The sequence below is a fragment of the Heterodontus francisci genome, chromosome 6 (genome assembly GCF_036365525.1).
Source record: "Heterodontus francisci isolate sHetFra1 chromosome 6, sHetFra1.hap1, whole genome shotgun sequence".
NCBI classification, from domain to species: Eukaryota; Metazoa; Chordata; class Chondrichthyes; order Heterodontiformes; family Heterodontidae; genus Heterodontus; species Heterodontus francisci.
In genome coordinates this window covers 132,644,864-132,667,964 of record NC_090376.1, presented here as the reverse complement: position 1 = coordinate 132,667,964, position 23,101 = coordinate 132,644,864, and the positions used below count along the sequence as shown (strand labels likewise).

At 39.8% G+C, this 23,101-nt stretch overlaps 1 protein-coding gene across 2 annotated transcripts in view; it reads right to left on the bottom strand.

Moving 5' to 3' along the window:
* LOC137371036 (sciellin-like) overlaps positions 1-23,101 on the bottom strand; it is a 77,349-nt gene that overhangs the window by 46,943 nt on the left and 7,305 nt on the right. The window contains exons 2-5 of one of the 2 annotated variants that reach the window (XM_068032938.1): positions 14,623-14,741; positions 10,867-10,966; positions 8,210-8,281; positions 6,044-6,109 (exon numbers count right to left, since the gene is read on the bottom strand). In XM_068032938.1, coding sequence (XP_067889039.1) covers positions 6,044-6,109; positions 8,210-8,281; positions 10,867-10,966; positions 14,623-14,680 — 296 coding nt within the window. In that variant the 5' untranslated portion in view covers positions 14,681-14,741. The remainder of the gene's footprint in view (positions 1-6,043; positions 6,110-8,209; positions 8,282-10,866; positions 10,967-14,622; positions 14,742-23,101) is intronic. The other variant, XM_068032939.1, reaches the window with a different exon arrangement.

The window sequence follows — 23,101 nt, the reverse complement described above, 5'->3', positions numbered from 1 at the left end:
CCCACTGGTTTCTTCACTTGTTCTGCCCCTACCAGAACCAAGTCAAGAAAAAAACATCTCAGTTGTACATAGTCAATGAGCACCACACTGGGGGCTTATCTCAGGTGCCAGCTAGTCAAGGGAGGTCAGGAATCACAAAAGAAGGATGAATGTTTTAAGAGATGGTTGGGGGAAGCCCCAGAAACATCTTAACATTAGAACAGAGGAACAGGAGTTAGCAATTTAGCCCTTCGAGCCTGTTCCGCCATTCAATGGAATCATGGCTGATCCGCGACCTAACTCAATATTCCCACCCTTGCCCCAGATCCCTCAATACCTTTGGCTCTGAAACATGGCTCATTGGTCCCATTTGTTAGGGGTCATGAAAGTAGTGTTTCAGACCCATCTCCCAGGCAGGGTGCCAAGATAGACCCCGGTTCCGCTGATTATTGGGCATGTATGCCTACTTTCATTGTAGGGCAAACCAGTCTGTCAACAGATTACCAGGCTGGAATGAGGCTATTCTAGCTTGGGATTTTCATGTTCCCAGCCATACCCCTTCTGGTACAGGTGTCCTTATTTCAGCAGGCGAAGGATCTGCCTCAAACAAGGCCCCACAAAAACTAGCAGGGAAGGCCAAGAGATTTAGAATATTTGGATCTGAGCTTATTTCTGGCCCTTCTAGTACATTCCTACTATGCTTACACCTGCTTGCCAAAATGGCCACAGAATTTCCAGCCCCTCTATATTCTTTAAATGTTCAATTATAGTCACCTACAGAGACCAATAGAAAATCAGATGCTTCCCTTGGATTAGTGTTATAATGACAAACTATTTTTTAAGTGTCATGGAAGTTTATGGTTTTACAATAGAGGCAAATATTTAGAAGGGTTCTTTAACCTAAGAAAGAAAAAAATAAAGTTTATTTACTTCAAATATAGTTATCTCCAAATTTGCCAAGCAGGATATGATAGTTAGAGCTACCTAAGCATTTTGGTTACCTGAGCTCTATTCTAACAAAGATAAAAGCTAATCAATCCATTGGCATTCACGATGAAGTGCTGTGATCCAAAAATGTTACACATTTTGCAAGATTTTATATTTAACCTTCATTTAATTCATTTAAAGATCATTAATTACTCATGAAAAACACACTTTGAACATAAGGCAATTGTCAAAAGCATGACAAATCAACAAGCAAGCATCATTTGAAAGCATAATTAGAAACTGGTCATTTCTATGAAGTGTTTGGAAAGAAAGAAATCTGATCTGTAAGCAATCATCCAATGAAATTAGGCTGATTCAAGATGATTGGGAAAGCCAGGATCATTTCAGGAATTCATGTGCATCACCGCCACTCAAGTGGAGGTCTGTGGTACAACAGCCAGAGACTGAACTAAGCACCACCAGCATTTCTACCTGTCCAGGAACTCTTGAGATCTGAATCGTTTGAAAACAACTTTGCCACGGCCACCATTAATTACCCAAGCGCTGCTGATAAAGAGAACAGTTCTACCTTAAAATGCATTTACAAAAAACCTTGTTCACATTTGGAGGAATGAGTCTGAACTTTTGATAAAACACCAACAATGCAACACTTAAAAATATATTTTTTTTGTAATGGCTCTTTTCACTGGGAATATCACTAAAGCCCAAATAAAGAAAAAGGCTCAACACTACCTATGTGATCGTCATTTCACTGTATTCAAATACTGGAACTGCTGTGATGCTAAATTCACTGGTCAGGGTGGAAATCAGCCAAATAAGGCAGAAACAGGAAGGTCCCAGGTTTGATCCCTCTGTGCACTTAACTCAGTGATGTCAAGCAGTGTGGCTGTATGTACACTCCAAATAGCTATAGTACCTGAAATGTGGGGAAGGGGAGCTTCGGGGGACGTTAAAGCCCCATGATAATCATTACCCAGACTTGTAATTTAATCCCAGTGATCCCAGTCACAGAAATGTAAAGTGAATGGAGTTGAAATTTTGCTTTTCAATTATCTTCACATCGGAAAGGAGAAATATTTTTAAAAACCAGCCGAACAATCACAACTTGATGAGTACTGAACGCTGAAATTGCTTCATATATTCTCCAACTATTTAATACTCTCCAATAAATTCCTGTTCCAATGTTTTTCCTGGAACTTGAACTCTAATCATCACCATGTTGGACTGCATAATGCATAATTCAGCATAATAATTTATTTATATCTGTATGTACACCTAACCAAGCCTTCATACAAAATCATTGAGTACCATTAACTGAAGCTATACAGCTACATGGTTTTATTCAAACATACTATATATTTGGGTCATTCTTCACACTGCTTCCTTACAATTGTGATTTTTGGTTTTGAAGAAGAATTCAGCCCTGGTTTAAAAGGTTATACAACAGCTTAATTGCAAAAACCCTCTTATATGTCTTCTCAATGGTGTGAAGTTGTAGTGAGGAGAAATATTATTCACTATTTGGTAACATTTTCTGGACAGTTGAGTACAAAGATGGGATATTTTACAACTAAATATTACCATCTCAGTCCAATTAAATAAAAAACTATGATAATTGTTCATTTTTTGTCCTATGTAAAGTTGATCCCTGTTCTTCAATTTGCTTGGATCAATGCTTTTTGATGCCAAGTGGACAGATGGCATTCTGCTCCAGGACATCAACCAATAATTTCTTTAGCAAGCTACCAGGGCATAGGAGGTACTGTCCAAGCTGGATTACCCTGTCCAACTTTTCTCCTTTTTCCTTCCTCCCTCAGCCTGCCCCCAGCAAGAGAGAAATACCACAGTCTCAGTTAGATGTCTACTCAAAAATCATGATGGCACCTCTTTGTTCAGGAACTGAGTTCCCAAACAACATTCAATCTATGTCCTACTGCATAGATACTCTTACTACATTGTTCAATGCCAGCACATCCCTCCACACTCTACCTCAACCCCATTCACGTCTCTTCAGAAAATTGTTCGCACTTGTCAGACTGGGTATATCTACAAGGGACAATATATATGGAACAGAATTCAACTTAAACATATACTTTGAAGATAAAAGAAAAATACAATGGATTCTTGCTGCCCGCAATAGTCTGTGATGGATAACTAACAATTTCTGTGCTTACTTCAGATATTTGCATGTTAATATATGGATTAGGCTATGTTTCATATTTAGGGACAGTCATAGATCTGGTAGGAACTTCAATACCATTGATCAGCAAATGGCGAATACCTCCTGCTGCTCTGTTTATACATTTCAAAGTAAAGTACTCAGTTATCAGATTTTAAAAGAAACGAAAAAGTACATATAAAAGGTGCACATACATCATGGAAGAAATTGGATGCAAGAAAGGGACAAAACACTCAAATTGTTAAGGTGCTTTGTCCTGTGCCAGAACAATGCTTGAAGTACATCCAATGCCATATTGGCCCAGCCAATATTTAGGCATCCCTGGCAGCCACTATCTGATACAGATCTTTGGCCGTTTGCATTTGCTGATGGGGGACAGCATCTGTTTCTTGGGCCTGCTCCGAAATTCAGCAAAACTGAACAGAGCAAGCTCTGCTTTTCTGGTTCTTCTGCAACCTTTACCAGCAGTTCTTAAAGAGGTAGGTGGAGACCAACAACCAAACAGTAAGTTTTTAGCTTCGCCTGGCTCCCAGGCCTGCATTTCCCCCCTCCCGCTCATTTCCCACCCCCTTCCTAAGACCTACCTGAGCTGGCATCACAGCTGGCCTAAAATGGTCTGCAGCAAACTCACCAGAGCTACCTCTGAGCACCCCATTAGCATCTACAGTCCACACGAGCCATTCAAATGAGGTCCACAGCTCAATTTTGGATGAGTCTCAGGCCTCTGGCTTCTGGTGCACACATAACACGTCACTTATTTTGTGCCCTGAAACGGGCCATAACCAAATTCTCCTCCATTATCTCTTAAGACAGAGTGGAAATATTTTTATACACCATGTAGATAAGCAGCTAGGCAAATGTATTGAACAGATTCAGTGGATTAGAAACTAACTGAAATGTAAATTAGCAACAGTTACTGTTAGATTTTCCTTGGTTTCAGGAACGGTTATTTTCATAAAAGCAAAATACTGCGGATGCTGGAAATCTGAAATAAAAACAAGAAATGCTGGAACCACTCAGCAGGTCTGGCAGCATCTGTGGAAAGAGAAGCAGAGTTAACGTTTCGGGTCAGTGACCCTTCTTCGGAACGGTTATTTTCATTCTCTCCTCTACAAAATAAGAAATCATATTGATATCTTTCAAAGTGACTGATCTGCACTGCTGCTGAAACCCCCTATCGAATGAGAAATTTCCCATGCTTTGGCCTTAATTAAGGTTCCTACTTGGAGGGGAAAATATTACAAGATTCATCAAAAGTATAAAAAAGATGATGGTTTTTTCACATCTTATGTGATGCAAACTGCATTTTACAAATATGAATCCGCAGTCATTCATGGAAATAACCTGAAGAAAATTGTTCAAAGAGCAGCATGATATCTTCCTCAACAGCCATTATGGCATCTTCTAAAGCTCAGGCAGGCTATGCCAGTTTCTGAGCTTCAGAAAACACCTCAATTTCATAACAATTCCCTTTTAAATTACCCTCAGAATGTTAGAAAAGCCTGCTGTTCAACATGCTATTAACAGCTATGCTTTTTCCTTACTTTGTCTAACCTGTTGTTCCAGACTTTGCTTTAATATAACTGGTTGCCATTGAAACGAACCACTGCTCTCCATTCCCAGTAAATCTCCAAACCCCATATTTTCTCATGAAACCAACATAGTCTTCCTCAAATGCCCTGCTTGTCTTTCTTCTTATATTCTAACATAAATTCTTAATTAAAATATCCTCCAATATTCTACAAATCCTTCCCTAAATGTTGGAAACATGCAGGTCAGGCAACATCTGTGGGGCGAACAGGCAAGTCAACATTTGAAATACACACCCTTCCTCAAAACAGCAAATAGAACAGTTTTTTTTTTAACATAGTTTAACCAATTTGTTTCAGAGAATTCAACAAAGCAACAGTTTTGAGGAAGGGTTCATATCCTGAAATGTTAACTCGTCTGTTCTCTTCACAGGCGCTGCCTGACCTTCCCCCTAAAACCTATTTACATTGCTTAATAATTCAATTCAACTGGTTCTGAGTGCCCGATCTCTTTTGCCACAGCTGAATTGCAAATTGGACATGCTGCGTAATAAATAATTATTGACAAGAGATTGCATCTACCAAGCTGTTTCTACAGTGTAGGCCTGGATTTGAGATCACTATTTAGTTGGAATAGATATGCAAAATTTCCCCTATTGCTAATTTTTTTTGCTTTTCCTACCACATACTGTAATTAATATATGGTTGCTCTTGATTCATGTCTACTGAGAATCGAATTAACCAAACTCATATTTAGACTTTCAGTACAAAGACAGATCTTTTTATTCCATCTCACTGGACTAGCCTCAAATGAAAGGATAATGTTAAAGCATATTCTTTGTTTCTTATGTCATGTTGTGTGTCAGAACATATATCCAACTTCATTGAAACAAGAATGGACATCAGCATTTCAAGTCACATCTTGGAAGATTCCTGTGTGTTGTGTGCAGTAAAATTCATAAACACGACCTTTATAAATGTGCTAACATAGCAAAATTGTCAGTTTAATTTTCTTCATTGCCCACTCGTTCTTTTTATGTAAAAAGGATGATATTCTAGGCCACAGACTTCTCATTAGGTTAGTATTAATGTTGTTCTACATTTGCTCAGCAAGAGTCATGGTTCCAGCAGGGAAGGTTGAATTCATTCCATTTGTCAGTGTGGAAATGACAGATTTTGAAACTCACTCAGCACGAGAATATGAGTTCATGAGACAATAGCCCTGGCTTTTAAGCTAAAGTCTTTGTTGCTAGTCATTTGCACTGACGAAACACCCTATCATAACAATGTTCTTTTCTTTAAAAAAAAACATTGATATATATTATGTGACATAACAACGTCCCTTTCTTTTAAAAAATACAGCGATATATATTATATAATATTACGAAAACTTCCAATAGAGTCACACCTTTTTTGTCCATCTATGGTGTCGGATTTTGTTGTCGGCTTCAGGATGCTGGTCTTACTCGGATCGCTGAATAAACAAGATAAAAGACAGGTTCAGAAACATCAAGAGAGACATGATTCAATCAATGTACTTCACGCCATTTAGCAAAGCAAAAAAGGTTCACTGAAAAAGAATGCAGAATTTTGAAACGCATAATTAGACTGACAATTTAAGAGACACAGCCAATTATTTTGACTTCACAATGAGATCAGCATGTTTAGTAAGGGACACAGTGGATTAACTTTCGTAAAGTTGTATGTTATTGAGACCATGATATTAAACCAAAGATAGAAAGAAAAGAATAAAGAATTAAAGTTGTTATCATTAAATGAACATTTCCTTCTGCAATTGCTAAAATTGATTCAAGATGTGCATTTACATTTTATTAAATAAAGGAACAATTTATTCTACATATATGCATCTATATATATATATGTGTTTTTTAATCTGTATAGCTATTAAAAAGCCTGCTACCTTTGTATTGCACCACTCAAAATAGCCAAGTAAGCAAGGTGAAGTAAAACAGTTACTTTAAATAAAAGTAGCTACAGTTCAGAGTCTGTCCTCTTGTCTTGTTATGGAGTGGGCAAGGCAGAACTCCATGTTTGCACCCTCAAGTGGATACCTGGAGCTCAATTTACCATCCTCCATGGGCCAAAGATATTTTCATTGATAAAAACGTTGATGATTCCTTGGTCTTTTCAACAAAATAGCATGGTAGTATGAATTTTAAAATTAATCAATTAATAAATAAATTAATCAAAACATCAGGCTTTACACTAGAAACATGCAAAGTAATGATGATGCAAAGCAAAAATCACCCTCTGCCTCTGATGTAGTTTCACTTTTGTTAATGCAAGTTGGAGCGAATCATGCCATATTACACTTTCAAGATTGCTGTACTAAATTCTTTAGCTTTGCTAAAGATACAGTATACAAAGAGTATTAGAGTGACAGCGCTAAATGATTATTGAGATTATTGAGCAATCAGTCACTAGTGGTGTGCCTCAGGGATCGGTGTTGGGACCGCAATTATTTACAATTTATAGAGATGATTTGGAGTTGGGGACCACGTGTAGGGTGTCAAAGTTTGCAGATGACACTAAAATGAATGGCAGAGCAAAGTGTGCAGATGACTATGAAACTTTGCAGAGGAACATAGATACATTGAGTGAGTGGGCAAAGGTCTGGCAGATGGAATACAATGTTAATAAATGTGAGGTCATTCATTTCGGTAGGAGTAACAGTAAAAAGGATTATTACTTGAATGGTAAAAAGTTGCAGCATGCTGCTATGCAGAGGGACCTGGGTGTCCTTGTGCATGAATCGCAGAAGGTTGGTCTGCAGGTACAGCAAGTAATTAGGAAGGCAAATGGAATTCTGTCCTTCATTGCTAAAGGGATTGAGTTTAAAAGCAAAGAGGTTATGTTGCAGCTGTATAAGGTACTGGTGAGGCCGCGCCTGGAGTACTGTGTGCAGTTTTGGTCTCCTTACTTGAGAAAGGATGTACTGGCACTGGAGGGGGTGCAGAGGAGGTTCACTAGGTTCATTCCGGAGTTGAGGGGCTTGGCTTATGAGGACAGACTGAGTAGATTAGGATTATATTCATTGGAATTCAGAAGAATGAGGGAGGATCTTATAGAAACATATAAAATTATGAAGGGAATAGATAAGATACAAGTAGAGAGGACGTTTCCACTGGCAGGTGAAGCTAGGACAAGAGGGCATAGCCTCAAGATTAGAGGGAGCAGATTTAGGACTGAATTGCGAAGGAACTTCTTCACCCAGAGGGTTGTTAATCTATGGAATTCCTTGCCCAGTGAAGTAGTTGACGCTACTTCAGTAAACGTTTTTAAAGCTAAGGTAGATATCTTTTTGAACAATAAAGGAAATAAGGGATACGGTGAGAGCGCGGGTAAGTGGATCTGAGTCCACGAAAAGATCAGCCATGATCTTATTGGATGGCGGAGCAGGCCCGAGGGGCCGGACGGCCTACTCCTGCTGCTAGTTCTTATGATCTTATGATAATTACAATTGCAGAACCATTAAACTGGTTCACAGAGGATGAGCAGCACTTTTCTGTATAGAAATTCTGATCCAGAATTTGAAGCTGCAGAATATTTCTACCTGTTCAGGCTTTCTTCAGATTTAACTCGGCCAAGTCCAGATTTACTATTGTTTACATCAGCTGCCATCTGTCTGTTAATAAAGAACACAGTTTTTAATGATTTTGTATGTGAGCTGTGGGGTGGACAGTGACCAAATGGTAGACTCTTTATAAAGCTTTAGCAATGGAAAATTGGGAGTTCCACTTGAAGTCAGAGGTGATTGTGAATCCAGGGATGTCAATAGTCATAATCTTGGAACTGTCAAACGTAAGAAACGGAAGCGGTTGATTAAACTTGTAAGAGGCATGAAAGAATTGGATTGTCAAGGATTAAATGAAATAAGATTTTCACTGCCCCATGCCAGGGTGTGGAGGAAATCAGAAAACAGTGATTTATTTAACCATTTCACTGAGGAAGGAGCGGAGATTGTAAACACTGAGTGCGTGTCATCCGAAAGGAATTGATATATGTAGAGTGGAATGCTTTGCAAAAAGGTGAAAAGGCTTCTGTGAATGATGATTTGAGGAGGTCATTGACATGGGGAAGAACCAGAATGGGAGAGATGACTGGACCCGAGAGAATGACTGGGTTGATGGAGACAGATCAGAAGGTGACCCAGGTGGAGCAATTTGAAAACATGACTCTTTTGGGAGAGCAATGTTCAGTAGTATAAGTACATAGAGGCATCAAATGTCCATAATTCATTGATAAGTATCCTTGATGTAGTAAAACTGACACACAAACATTGGCTCATTGTTTTAGTCCATTTATCCAAACTTTGAAAATAATTTGGTTGTCACATGTCTGATCTTGTATTAATCAATCAATCAATCATCATCCATTTAGTCCAAGGAAGAATAAAATAAGGTAATAAGCTGAATTCTTCCCCTTTAAAGTTGATTGGCAGTGTCAGGCAAACCCCCTCCACCTGCCAAGACTGAGGCACACAGTATTTCGCCACATGAACATTAAAACTTAAAATTGCAAGCCTCTGACTGGAAAGACATTTGCATAGTAATAGATAATTTTGGAACAAAGGGACCCAGTTTTTGCTTCCTCAATACTTAGAAGAAGTGATCAGGCCAGTTTTAGTCACATGGCTGGCTGGCTGTGGGTTTTTTGAACTTGCCCCAGATTTGAAATTAGAAAGCACTTTTCTCTTGGACTGATGAGACCTCCCTCCTCTCTGCTCTTATCTCGCTGACACCAGCATCAGAAGCCATTGAAGGCATATGAACACCAAGAGAGAAAAGTTTTCTACAGTGAACAAGGTTTAAGAAGAATACTGGGCCCCAATCAAAAGTAAGAGCTGTCCTAATCAAGGACTCTTTGGCAAGCTGGAACCACAGAAACGGTAACAAGAAACCCCCTGTAGAGACTGCCTCAAACCTTTCCATTTTATTTTTGTTTTGCTTTTTTCTGTCCCTATTTGCATGTATTGCGTGTGCATGCTAGTGTGGGCTCATCGTATATGCGCAGGCGTTAACTATATTAGAGTTTAAGTTTAAGGTTTTAATAAATTTCACTTTTCTTCTTTAAACCTAAGAAGGCCTGTTTATGCTCATTTCTTTGCCTTCTAATTGGAAAGCTGTGAACAAGGATTCACAAAGGGGAAGCTCAAAACACAGTATGTTTAAAAATAAACTCTGTTACAATAAGACCAGGTGAAGACAGCAAAAGACCCCTAGACACCTTTCTCATCTGGTCATAACAGCAGGCATATTGATCTACTGATTCACTATAACCTTACAAAAACTTTGCAATCCTCCAACTGGCTCTTATGCATCCCCCATTTTCTTAGCTCTGCCATTGCCAGCTGTGGCTTCACCTGTCTATGTCTTCAACCATCTTTATTAACTAATCCCCATTCTACTTGCAAAATATTCCCCAGCCCTACACCATCAATACCTCCCGCTCTGGGTTACTGCTTGATCCCACCTCCCATTAGAGGTGGATCTGTTAGCCATATTTTCTGGAATTTTCTCCCCAAACATAAAATTTTTTTTTGAAAAAACAGTTTTACCTCCGTTGACTCCACGCCTTCAATTTTTTCATAAAATCCTGTCTCTTTGAATGCGCCAATCCATCTCTTACCCAAAATTCTTCAACTTCTTTCTCAATCATCACATCTGCCTTTGTAATTCTCTTTATGAAAAGTATGTGAATGCAAGTTGAGTTTCCAAACTCGAATGTGCTGCTGCAGAGTGATGCCGATTAAAGGCCAGACATCTCATCAGAAGGAGAGCTAGAAAACTGGACTAGGAGTGACCCTGAGCTGCTTACATGTGCCTGCCAGTGTTGGCACATCAGTAGCTTTGATAGATGCTAGGGAACTGACTTTGTCCAGTTCCCTCCTTCCTTCCAGTCCTCAATCCCTTTGACTGGAACTCGTACTGGTCTAGAGGGATGTTTTGAGGAATTTCACCCTACCCGCCACCACCCCCCCACCCCCCCGCCCCCACCGAGACTACAAAATCCAGCCCACATGTCTAAAAAAAGGCATACGCACCACATCTTTTTCGTTCTAAGAGTACAGAATTTCCTATTAATTTAATCAATCAATATAATTTATTGAAGTTCATTTCAAGCAGAATCATGAATCGAAAGTGGCTCATATTGAAGCAATGGTCCCTTTCACTTGTTACTCTTTATTTAAGAATGTTGCTCAACACTTACTGAGGTTCCTCGGCAGATGATTTATTTTTAATCCAGTCGGTGTCATTTAATAAGTGAGTCCTCTTCTTTGTTTCCCGAATCACCTGATCCCTGTCTTCATCTGAAATTGAAGTTTTATGGTCTGTCAATAATTATGCTAAAGGAGATATAGCTGACGAAAGCAAAAATCTATCAGAAAGTAACAAGGTAGAAGAAAGGAAAAAACCATTCAACTTATCAGGCTCATCCCTCATTTCTTCTTTGGCCTCCTTATCTCGGGAGACAATGGGTAAGCGCCTGGAGGTGGTCAGTGGTTTGTGAAGCAGCGCCTGGAGTGGCTATAAAGGCCAATTCTAGAGTGACAGGCTCTTCCACAGGTGCTGCAGAGAAATTTGTTTGTCGGGGCTGTTACACAGTTGGCTCTCCCCTTGCGCCTCTGTCTTTTTTCCTGCCAACTACTAAGTCTCTTCGACTCGCCACACTTTAGCCCCACCTTTATGGCTGCCCGCCAGCTCTGGCGGACGCTGGCAACTGACTCCCACGACTTGTGATCAATGTCACAGGATTTCATGTCACGTTTGCAGACGTCTTTAAAGCGGAGACATGGACGGCCGGTGGGTCTGATACCAGTGGCGAGCTCGCTGTACAATGTGTCTTTGTGGATCCTGCCATCTTCCATGCGGCTCACATGGCCAAGCCATCTCAAGCGCCGCTGACTCAGTAGTGTGTATAAGCTGGGGATGTTGGCCATCTCGAGGACTTCTGTGTTGGAGATATAGTCCTGCCACCTGATGCCAAGTATTCTCCGGAGGCAGCTAAGATGGAATGAATTGAGACGTCGCTCTTGGCTGACATACGTTGTCCAGGCCTCGCTGCCATAGAGCAAGGTACTGAGGACACAGGCCTGATACACTCGGACTTTTGTGTTCCGTGTCAGTGCGCCATTTTCCCACACTCTCTGGGACAGTCTGGACATAGCAGTGGAAGCCTTTCCCATGCACTTGTTGACCTCATTTAGGTCCTCATTTACACCAGCTACTTTTATCTCTATCCATTTCCTATTCTGCACTTTGCAATCCCTCAACTCTCATAGGAACTTAGGAACAGGAGTATGTCATTCTGACATTCAGTTAGATCATGGCTGATCTCTATCTTAATTCCATCTACCCACGTTAGTTCTGTGACCCTTAATATGCTTGCCTAGCAGAAATCTATCAATCTTAGTTTTGAAATTTTCAATCGAACTAACCTCAACAACTTTTTGGACGAGAGAGTTCCTGATTCTAGAGAAGACACTACTCTTTGTGTGAAGAAGTGCTTCTTGATCTCATCCTTGAACAGCCCAGCTCTAAATTTAAGGTTATGACCCGTTGTTCTGAACTCTCCCACCGGAGACAATAATTTCTCTCTATCTGCTCTATCAAACCCTGTAATCATTTTAAACATTTCAATTGGATCACCCTTAATCTTCTACATGTAAGAGAATAGAAGCCTCTTCTATGCAATACGGCATCATAATTTAACTCTTTCAGCACCGGTAACATTTTGGTGAATCTGTGCTGCACCCACTGCAAAGCCAATGTATCCTTCCTGAGGTGTGGTACCCAGAATTGAATGCAGTACTCAAGAAAGGGTCTAAACAGAGTTCTATACAGCTATATCATAACTTCTACCCTTAGTATACCAGCCCACTTGAGATAAATGCCATCATTCCATTAGCCCTTTTAGATCTACTGGATAAGAAATCTGTATGATTTGGTTTTCAAAGCTTCAGTTGAGATAGTAGGATAGATTTTCCTCTTTGGGCACCTGTCGGAGACACTGTGCTTGTGAGGAGGCAGCTACATATATCTTTTCCTTCCCCAGATCACACAAATAACTTGGAGTTCCAGGTGTAGGACAGCATCTAGATATCAAGCTTCCAAGATTGAATCCTTCTAGCAGTCAAGAGGTCCCCAAGTGCCTCCATTTTTTCTGGAGGGACTAAAAATAAATTTTATTTCCCATTGGCCTGCACTGGGTATCCTGCAGACCCCCATAGTTAGCCAAGGGCCCAGGGAGATTGATGATCTACATTTGGCCTCCAAAACTATTACTTTTATTTGAGTGGTTTTGCCTTAAGAGGATAATGACAGTCATGTTGCCATTGTCAACAGCTACTTCCAGAATAAATGGCCTTAATTCCAGAGTTGTTATGGCATCATGGAAATGGATTTTGTGTGCGCTTTATGAGCTGTTGTCCCTGCTCTGGCTCTTCAAACGTGCTACACTGACTCAGCATCACTGTGTGCTTATAAAGATGCAAGTACATTACTTTGCACCTAGTTTAGATTCGATGTAAACAGTCAAGCCAGGAAAGAATATGCAATATAGAGCAGTTGCTACATCACTTGCTAGTATTGGAAATTTCTGACTTTGCTATGAAAGTTCTGCCCTCATGATTTCAAAAACCACTGTGATGTATCTGATGGGGCCAGATTTTATCACTCACAATCAGGAATAATTTTTATTTAGCATTCATATGCTTCTGCAGGACAAAACAAATTAGTTAAGTTATCCCAAGGACTTCTGAAATCCCCCAAGTAGAAAACTCAAAAAGCAGCACAGTATCAAAAATCATGTGAGAATCCACTGTGAAATTACGTCGACTGAAAATATTAGGTTGTGGCTTGAACTGATGGGAATGTCAGTGGCAAGAGTTCAATCACAAAGCCTGCTCTGAAATGCCCTAAATGGGGGGAAAATCTTGTAGGCTACTGATCTCCCCACCTGAATTTTCCAATATGTGCTCCTGGTCTGCCAGGAGCTCAAATTCATAAATTCTACCCAATATACTTGTGCTCCAAGTTACATGTTTAGCTTTTAGCTATCGGAGAACGGGTGTCAGATTCACCTACCATGTTGTGCATACATCTAAAGAAAGTCAATTCATTAGTTCAATTGGATATAGTTGAGACAAATAATATTTCCTATCAAAAGAGTCAAAAGAGACTCGCCCCTTGGTGTTTTCGCTTTGTCGTTTGGCCAATTCTTGAGAGCTGAAATTAATACTGACTCAAAAAGAGGAGCTTTGAGTATCCTTTCGTCCTTACTTTTGAAAATTAATTACTCTGAAATTAAAATAAACAATTTTGCCAGTGATTATGGAAGGTGTAATTTTAACTTGCCCAATACGGAGAACTCTTACTATTCCTAAAACAAACATCACCTACTCCTTATGAGTCTTGATCACTTTATCCTAACACAATGGAAGTCCCAGATACTGAAAAGTATAATGTTTGGATTGGGATTCCACTGAAACAGGAAATATAATTATTGGAACCTCTTTGATCGCTTTGCACTGGATTGAATTCTGTTATAATGTGCCAGTGGGCAAAAGTTTTCATGGACCAAATAAAATAAAAGAGGTAGCTTTCATTTTTCATTTATCTTCAAAACATGCCTCAATATTAAAGGAAAAATATTTGTTAGATCTACTCTTTCTACTCTTGACGTAACTCTGGCCAGGGTATAAATAAGAACTCCCAAAGCAAAGAGTGACAAAAGACTATCAGGTTTATCAATGCCCACACTATCAATTAGATGGTGCCTCCTTCTGTACCATCACCCTCGAGATGCTTTGCGACATTAAATAATTATTCAATGACATCCCTACTGACATTAATCAGAGGACAATGGTGAAAATATATTCAACTTTGCGTATTTACAATTGGAAATAAGAATAGAACTATGGTTCATAAATATATAAAACTAAGTAAGAATGTCAAAGCTGCAAACCTGCACGAGTGGATTTGTTATCTGAGAATGACTCTGCTAGTTTGCGAAATAGTGCCATTTCCAAAGATTAGAACTTGCTGTCACTTCTTCAATGAAGATAAATTCTTCAACAGGCTCACCTACAAGCAAATAGAGCAAAGTTTAGTCAAAATTCCTAGTTCATCCTCTGTTCAATTTATTAAACACAGGGTACAATTTAGAGCTTTGGAGGAACAGGTTAGTACAAATTAAATAGACAATGACCACAGTAGCATTGACAAAACATTTAGAAAAATCTAAAAGGTTGCGACAGGCTTAGAGATTGGAAGTTATTCGTGAAACAAGGCTTGCGTACTGGACATGCTATCTGTGAATGTGAAAGAATGCATTCCTGAATATGGGATCATGGTTCAGGTGTTGGACAGATTTAGCCTTACAGACAATTAAGAGGTGTTGAAGGGAAAAGAAAAGATTAGACATTCTGGAGGGAATTTGGCAATGGCAATGAAGGAGATGTGGGAGTCTCAATTCAGATAAAAAATAGTGAAGTCAAGAATGACAACAGATTATGAACATGTAAAAGCAGAACAATCAAGTGCAAGAGCAAGCCACCTCTTTGCCTGCGAATTATTATAAATATATTGGTCATAGAAAAAAAAACACATCTAGTAGCAACGTATTGTAAAGGAATTGTTTTCCTTAAAATTATGCCAAGGTATTCATTTCTCTGTATCTTGAACATTTCGGTAGATTACAATATTTAACATATGATCCTTGACGACAAACGACTTTTCTTCACAGGGTTCCTGAAGAATATAATTGTATATTCTAAGCAGGCGGAACAATCAGTGCTAACGTCTTTCCATTAACATGCTTAGATTTACAAATTGAATTGATTTATGGAATTAAATTTTCACCTACAAATACAAATGATACAAGCCCTGTTCAGATGTCTTCTGCACACCTTAGCTCTGACCAAGCAAATTGATTATGCAATAATTGCATATTATATGCTTGCTACACTTTAATGATATGCAAGCACAACAAGAGAATGTGTATAAAAGGGCAATGGTTCATTGTTCCAAATGGTACCTCCCAGAGGGTGAAGCAGTTCCCAGTTTAGGTTTCATGTTTGTTGGGCTCCACAAGAAGTGTGATTAAAATTGAGAAGTAGTTACCTTTAACTAGCAAACTTTTTCCTCCTTTGAAATCAGGTATAAGGGACTTGGGTGACTGCATCACGTCATTCAATAACCTTTACTCCATGAATCTTGCACCTGTGCTTTTACTGGAAAGCAGTCTTTTGCCCCAGCTTTCTTTGGTGAGCCTCCTATAGGAAGAACTGCAACTCTTCAGCATCAACAATAGCAGTGCTGGTCATATATCTCTCCTGTACCATTGTGAACAACTAGTCAACTTTTTTGTCACTGCCATGACTACTGCTGTCAGAACAAAGGGCTTTTGGCAATACAGGAAATAATTCTTCAAGCCAAAGCCGGATATGGTTGGGACTCAAGATGGCAAAGACAGATAGTTGCCTCCACTGGCCAGTTGTGTGCTAGCAATAGCGTAGTGTTGGTACCTCTAATGTACGATATCACCTCCAAAATTAGAACTGTACATTGTCCAAACTGTTAAGGTTGTTAGTGCTGTGCATTGCCTGAACTGCATGCAGTGTTAGCACTGTGCTTTGTCTGAACTCTGAGAAATGTTAGAATTATGTATTTTCTGAATAATGGGAAGTATTAGCGCAATGCATTGTCCGAACTGTAGGGATTGTTAGCGCTGTGCTTGTCTGAAGTGTGTTATATAGTGTTATATAACAGTGTTAAATGCTGTGCGAACTCTGGGAGAGTTACTTGTGCTTTGCCTGAAGTGCAGCTATATATTGGCAACTATCTCTGTGTATCAAATTACACATCGCAGGAAGAATATTGGGTGACTGGTATCCAAATTCACCTTCCATTTCCTATATTGCCTGTATACCTTTGCAGTGCAGGATGTGGATGATATCCATATATTCACCCTTTCTATGTTATGAAGAACTGTTTAGTCTAGCATTATAGACCAAATATTCTGAGCACAAACAAAAGCACATATTTCTGCAAAGCCCTAGAAAATCAGAGTTTACAGGTTATTTTCAAAATAGGTAATGTAGCAGGTGTTGGATCAATACTGTTGTAACTCTGTGCCTCAGATATTCACACAAACTTTCGACCATTTTAACTGATTTTTCTTTCATTAAAGTAGAGGCATCAGGTGAAAAGTGTTCAGCAAACCTTTTTAGTTTGTTTTCAAGTGCACAAATCATGGCAGTAAATCGCAACGAGACACATCTCTTGTGCATGACATTAGCAGAACCAAACTGAGCCATGGCTTGTCTAACTCTCCTCACTCCTCAAACAAAAGAACATTTGTTGAACTTTTTTTTCCGCCTGGAGACCATGTCACTTTAACATTATAAATTTCTTACATATGTGGCCTGGCTGTTTAGTATCATAATCTCACAAATATTCCATGTCTTTCTTACTGATTATTCTTAATGCAGCTTCAATCCTGAAGTCTCGACATGCAGCCTTCTGATAAGCTAACTGCTGCACTTTCAAACTCAATTGAGCAGGAGCAGGCCTACAGGAGGATGTCCTATGAGGTATTGTGACATTTGGTGCTCACTTCCCTCGGTGAAAAAATTAAGTGTTTTCTGCTGCCAACCAGAACTAAAGACAAAGATTAATATATTGTAAAGTGTGTTCCACTTGATTCTTCGGAATAATGGACATATTCTATTTGTTTCGGCCCTGTGTGCTCTGAAATTGTCCCCTTCACGTGGTATGGCGGGATTCAGGGCACCAGTGGTTGGGGCCGAACAACAATAATCTCCGAGGTTGCATGTGGGCAACTGTTCAGAAGACGCATTTGCAACGCTAATAATCTGTCAAGGGATATTTCACAATGTCCAAGGAAGAACCCTTCCAACGTCAGGGGAAGATCCATACAGGGTAGAAGGACAGCAGTCAGAATCATCCAGTAGTGATAATGCGGCTCACTTAAAATTCACAACCAGCACTGCATGTAAAGGCAAACCTCCTCAGATGGGTTCACATCACTGGAGACACTAGTGTCATGCACACTAGAAGTGCAATGATATAACAATCATGGACTAACTCTGATGAGTTATGAAAAACGGACTTTGTCTTTTAAAAAAAAAACCTGTATTTTAAAAAGTGAACACTGGTCCAAAATGGCCACCGAAGAAAAAAGGCGATTGGCCTTTTGCATATTCTGACAAAGACAAAGGACAAATCTTCAAAGCCAAAAGATGTTAATGAAACCCATCTTACACTATCCTAAAAACATTCCAGAATTGACAGTCCTCTTCTGAAACAAAGGAGGTGTGAAGTAGCCATGTCCTGAACCATTGTGCAATCACAATGGGGAAGAGAGGAGAATGTCTCCTACCAGGAAGTGAGGGGTGATACAGTTTTACCTTAAAAAAAGACAGCCAGAGAGAGACTGACCAGAAGGTGATACTACTTGTAACAACTTGAGTTCCAGCCAAATCAGGAAGCACAGTGTCCTGCTGAAAAAATCCAACATCTACAGTAGACAGCAGTGAGAGCTATAAGTAACCCACCATCTTCAACAGAACCTTCAATCAAGAGAGAAATCTACGATCATCTCAGGCCTGCAACCATCTAGAACTTGATTCTCAAGTGAATTCAACAGGTTTATCGTAACCTTTCCCCGCGCTTAAACCCACTGTCCTTTTCCCTTTTCTATTTGTCTCTTGAGTGTGTGCGCGAACGAATGCGTGAGTGGATGCAATTGTGACAATTTTGGCACAAGGCATATTCATGAATAAACAATTGACTTTCTGTTTTTAAAACCTACAAGAAAACATGCTGCTGTCTGTTTATTTGAGAAATAAAACACCAAGGGGCTAAACTCTAATACAAATACACTTGCTGCAGTCAGACGGGGAGTTGAACAGTGGGAACAATCCACGTCACACCACGTGGCCATAACACTAGCATTTACTTTTTAACATTACAACTTCCCTGCTGAAACTGGGGGTATTCCAGTGGCAGTGCTGCAATTAAAGCCAGTCTTATTTTCCACTAAAATGCACTGTTAATCGGAACTATTTTTCCAGCAGCAGTCTCAGCCATGGCTCAGTTGGCACACTCTCACCTCCAAGTCAGAAGGTTGTGGGTTTAAGTCCCACTCCAAAGAATGGAGCACAAAATCTAGGCTGACACTCCAGTGTAGTACTGAGGGAGTACTGCATTGCCGGAGCTGTCATCTTTCAGATCAGAGGTTAAATTGAGGCCCCATCTGATCTCTCAAGTGGACATAAAAGATCCCATGATACTATTCCGAAGAAGTGCAGGGGAGTTATCTCTGGTGTCCTGGCCAATGTTTATCCCTCATCAACATCACTTATAAACAGATTATCTGGTCATTATCACATTGCTGTTTGTGCGAGCTTGCTATGTGCAAAATGGCTACCACGTTTCCTACATAACAACAATGACTACGCTTCAAAAGTACTTTATTACCTGTCAAGCACTTTGGGACATCCTGAAGTTGTGAAAGGTGTTATATAAATGTAAGCATTTCTTTCTTTCCCTCATTCCCTATTAAGACATCCTTCTTGTTACAGGACTAATATATGGTTGAGTCAGAGTAGTATTTTAATGCTGAAATGAATGGGATTATTGCAATGTATTTGGAAGACAGTTCATAAAGAAAAGTTCTGGTAACAGATCTCAGGTGCTAAAAAATTGTGAGAGTTTCTGATTGTTCTGCTGGGCACAGCAGTTTAATAATAACAAACTGGCAGTCAGTAGAAACACTGCATATTTGTAACAACACTTCACGTAACAACCTGTCACAAAATTTGAGGTTCACATTTCCAAATATAACAGCTGAAAACACTTGAATCTTTTTCTTGATTTACCCTTTGTAAATGGTGCTAGTTTTAATGGAACGGGGCTTGAGGGCAGAGCAAAGGCGAAGCATCAAATACGAGGGGAGTGATTCATTTGTTTTACAAACTGGATGGTTCGCATTGAAAACCCAAATGGTTGACTAATGTCCCTTAGGGAAGGAAACCTCCCGTCCTTAACCAGCCTGGCCTCTATGAGGCTCCAACCCCACACCAACACAGTTGACTCTTAACTGCCTTCTGAAATGGCCTAGCAAGCTACTCAGTTGTATCAAACTGCTAGAAAGAAGAAAAATAATAAAACTGGACAGATCAATTGGCTACTGGACATTGAATCAGGACACAATAATGGCACACTCAGCCGAGACAAACTTGCAAAATCCTCTTTACTAATATCTGGGTCTGGTCCCAAAATTGAAGAGCTCCTTCAAAGGCTACTCAAGCAGTAGCCTGACATAGTCGTATTTACGGAATCATACCTATCAACTAATATCTCAGACACTTCCATCACCATCCCTGTCACACCAGCAGGTCAGACTTGCTAGCAGTAGGGGTACAAAGGCATACAGTTAGGTGGAATCCTCAACGTTGACTCTGGACCCCATGAAGTCTTGTGGCTTTGGGGCTATCAACATCCTGGGAATCATCAACCAAACTGAATTGGAAAGCCACATAAATGTCATGGCTACTGCAGCAGATCAGAGGCTGGCTATTCCACTGTGAGTGCTTCACCTCTTGACTTTACAAAGTCTCTTCATTTACAGGGCACGGGTCAGGAGTGTAATGGTGTACTCTTCATTTGTCTGAATGGGTGCAGCTCCAACATCACGCAAGAAGCTCAATAACATCCAGAACAAAACAGTTCTCTTGATTGGCACCCCATCCACTGGCTTTAATAACCATTCCCTCCAGGATCGGCGAACCATCAATGCAGTGTGTATTATCTACAGGATGCACTGCAGCAATTCGCCAATGCTTCTTCAGCAGTACATCACAAACCAGCAAACTCCACCACCTAAGAGGGCAAGGGCAGCAAGTGCATGGGAACACCATCACCACCAAGTTCCTATTCACGCACTCTCCTGACTTCGACATATATCACCATTCTCCAATTGTCACTGGGTCAAAATCCTGGAACTTCCTACCTAACAGCACTTTGTGAGTCCCTTCACCACACGGACTGGAGAGGTTCAAGAGGAAGCCTACTACCACCTATTCAAGGGCAACTAGGGATGGGCAATAAATTCCAGCCTTGCCGGCAATGCTCACATCCTGAGAATGCATTAAAAATTGTGCTCTGTTTCAGTATTGAGATGTGTGAATGTAAGCTGTCATCAAATAGCAGTGAGGAATTCTGTTGGGGCAGGTGGCTGAATTAAAGAATGTACCATGAACATGTCATCCTTGAATTCAATTCCATTTTCCAGTTCCTCATTATAGCATATAATTGTTTTATGTTGCAGTCCATGCAAGGTTGTTGTTAACAGTCATATGTAGTCACTGTTTTAATTTTAAAAGTGCTATTGAAAAATGTAAGAGTTAAATAAATTAAATGTAAAAGCAGGAACAGCTTTTTGGGCAGCCTGTTTTATATTCTGCCTGTCTTTATTCTCCATTCAGATCAGTGGACAAGAAACTTGAGTGTAAAAAAGATTGCTGAGGCACTAATGCTCATTTTACACTATTGTCCAAGATGAATTTCACACCTAGTTTTCTTGATGCTGGCAGTTTTTTTTTTAATCCCATAAAACAAAGTGAAAAGATTTGAGTCACATCGTTAGCTGTAAGTATTTAAACCAGTTAGTGCAGTGATTCAGATTCTATTCTTGTTCAACCGGTTGATTGAGGAAGAAGTTTCTAGGTGGGGGTTATAAATTGTACCATTTACACATGCACCCTTCCATAACTGCATTCCACTGCTCAGGGGAATTGATAGGTAATCACATACTCAAATAATGGCAACAACACCCTTCCTTTTTAAAAGGCTCTGTTCTGGATTGAAACTGGATTTTTCTTGCAATTATATTGGGTCAAATCTTCTTGAGGAAAGGAATGACAAGTTCATGGCGCACGCCATTTTTTAAGGACTTGCTGGATTTACACATTAATTGCCCAATAACTTCACTGCAGAAGGTTAGGGTTTATAATTACAGCATGAGTACCCTTTGAGCAACATGATAATTGTTAATGTAATGCCAATCAATCTCTCTGGTCCAGAAAGTCAACAATTTAAACTGTTGATTTTCACTCCCGCATGTAGTAAATTCTTCTTTAAACGTTTGAAATTTAATATCTTTACATTTTTTCTTACTTTTTCATTCTAACTCTCTTTTCCTCTCTCTTAATTCAATGTTTCACTCCCTTTACTTCTCTTTCTGTACCTCATTTGGCTCTAATTCACCCCTATTTCTTTCTCTTCTGTTCCTATTTTTTTTCAATCCTTACATCTCATTGGCTAAAGAAATAGACTGTTGGTCCTGTCATACAGTAAGGTTGCAGATGCCCCCTTGCCCTCACTGCATCATTTTCAGCTCACATTTCCAGCAAATAATGTTCGAGCTGAAGCAGGAAAAAGTCTAGCTAATGGAGCATACCACATGACATCCCACACCGGCAAAATTTGGCCCAACAATCCATTTCAGTGTATATAAATGGTTGGTATCCAAATGAAGCAATTTAGCAGTAACTGCCACTGTTATAAACATAATTCTGGATTACTTTTTGCACCATAATGAGTTGATGTTTCTCTACAACAAACATTAGATGATACTTTCAGTAATTATTTGATGAGTAATACATTGATGAATAGTAAGGCAGAGATGAATGTGTATTAGGCTCTTTTAACAGACAGAAGAGAAGAAAACAGAGACTTAGAACATATTGCTATTTCACCAGACTGTTGAACGTGAACCACTAAAATTACAAGTTACTCCCTATCTTTAAATTAAAAGTGGTAGGTTTGCTTTGTTTTGTTAAGTCCAAACCTAGGGCGCAGTGGTTAGCACCGCAGCCTCACAGCTCCAGCGACCCGGGTTCAATTCTGGGTACTGCCTGTGTGGAGTTTGCAAGTTCTCCCTGTGTCTGCGTGGGTTTCCTCCGGGTGCTCCGGTTTCCTCCCACAAGCCAAAAGACTTGCAGGTTGATAGGTCATTTGGCCATTATAAATTGCCCCTAGTATAGGTAAGTGGTAGGGGAATATAGGGACAGATGAGGATGTGGTAGGAATATGGGATTAGTGTAGGATTAGTATAAATGGGTGGTTAATGGTCGGCACAGACTCGGTGGGCCGAAGGGCCTGTTTCAGTGCTGTCTCTCTAAATCAAATAAATCAAATCAAAAGATGTAGAACAATGGCTTGTGTTTTACTTGTCATGAAAGATCATTTTACATTTCTTGAGCTTGAATAACCTCTATAAGACACAGAAGGCACTTCCAATGACTCCGAGGACTTAAATGTTCATGAATCCCAAAAGTAGAATCAGAAGCCTAGAAAACATAAATCTCTTGCAATTGACCCTAAAAACAAGGAGCACAAAAATACAAAAGCACTAA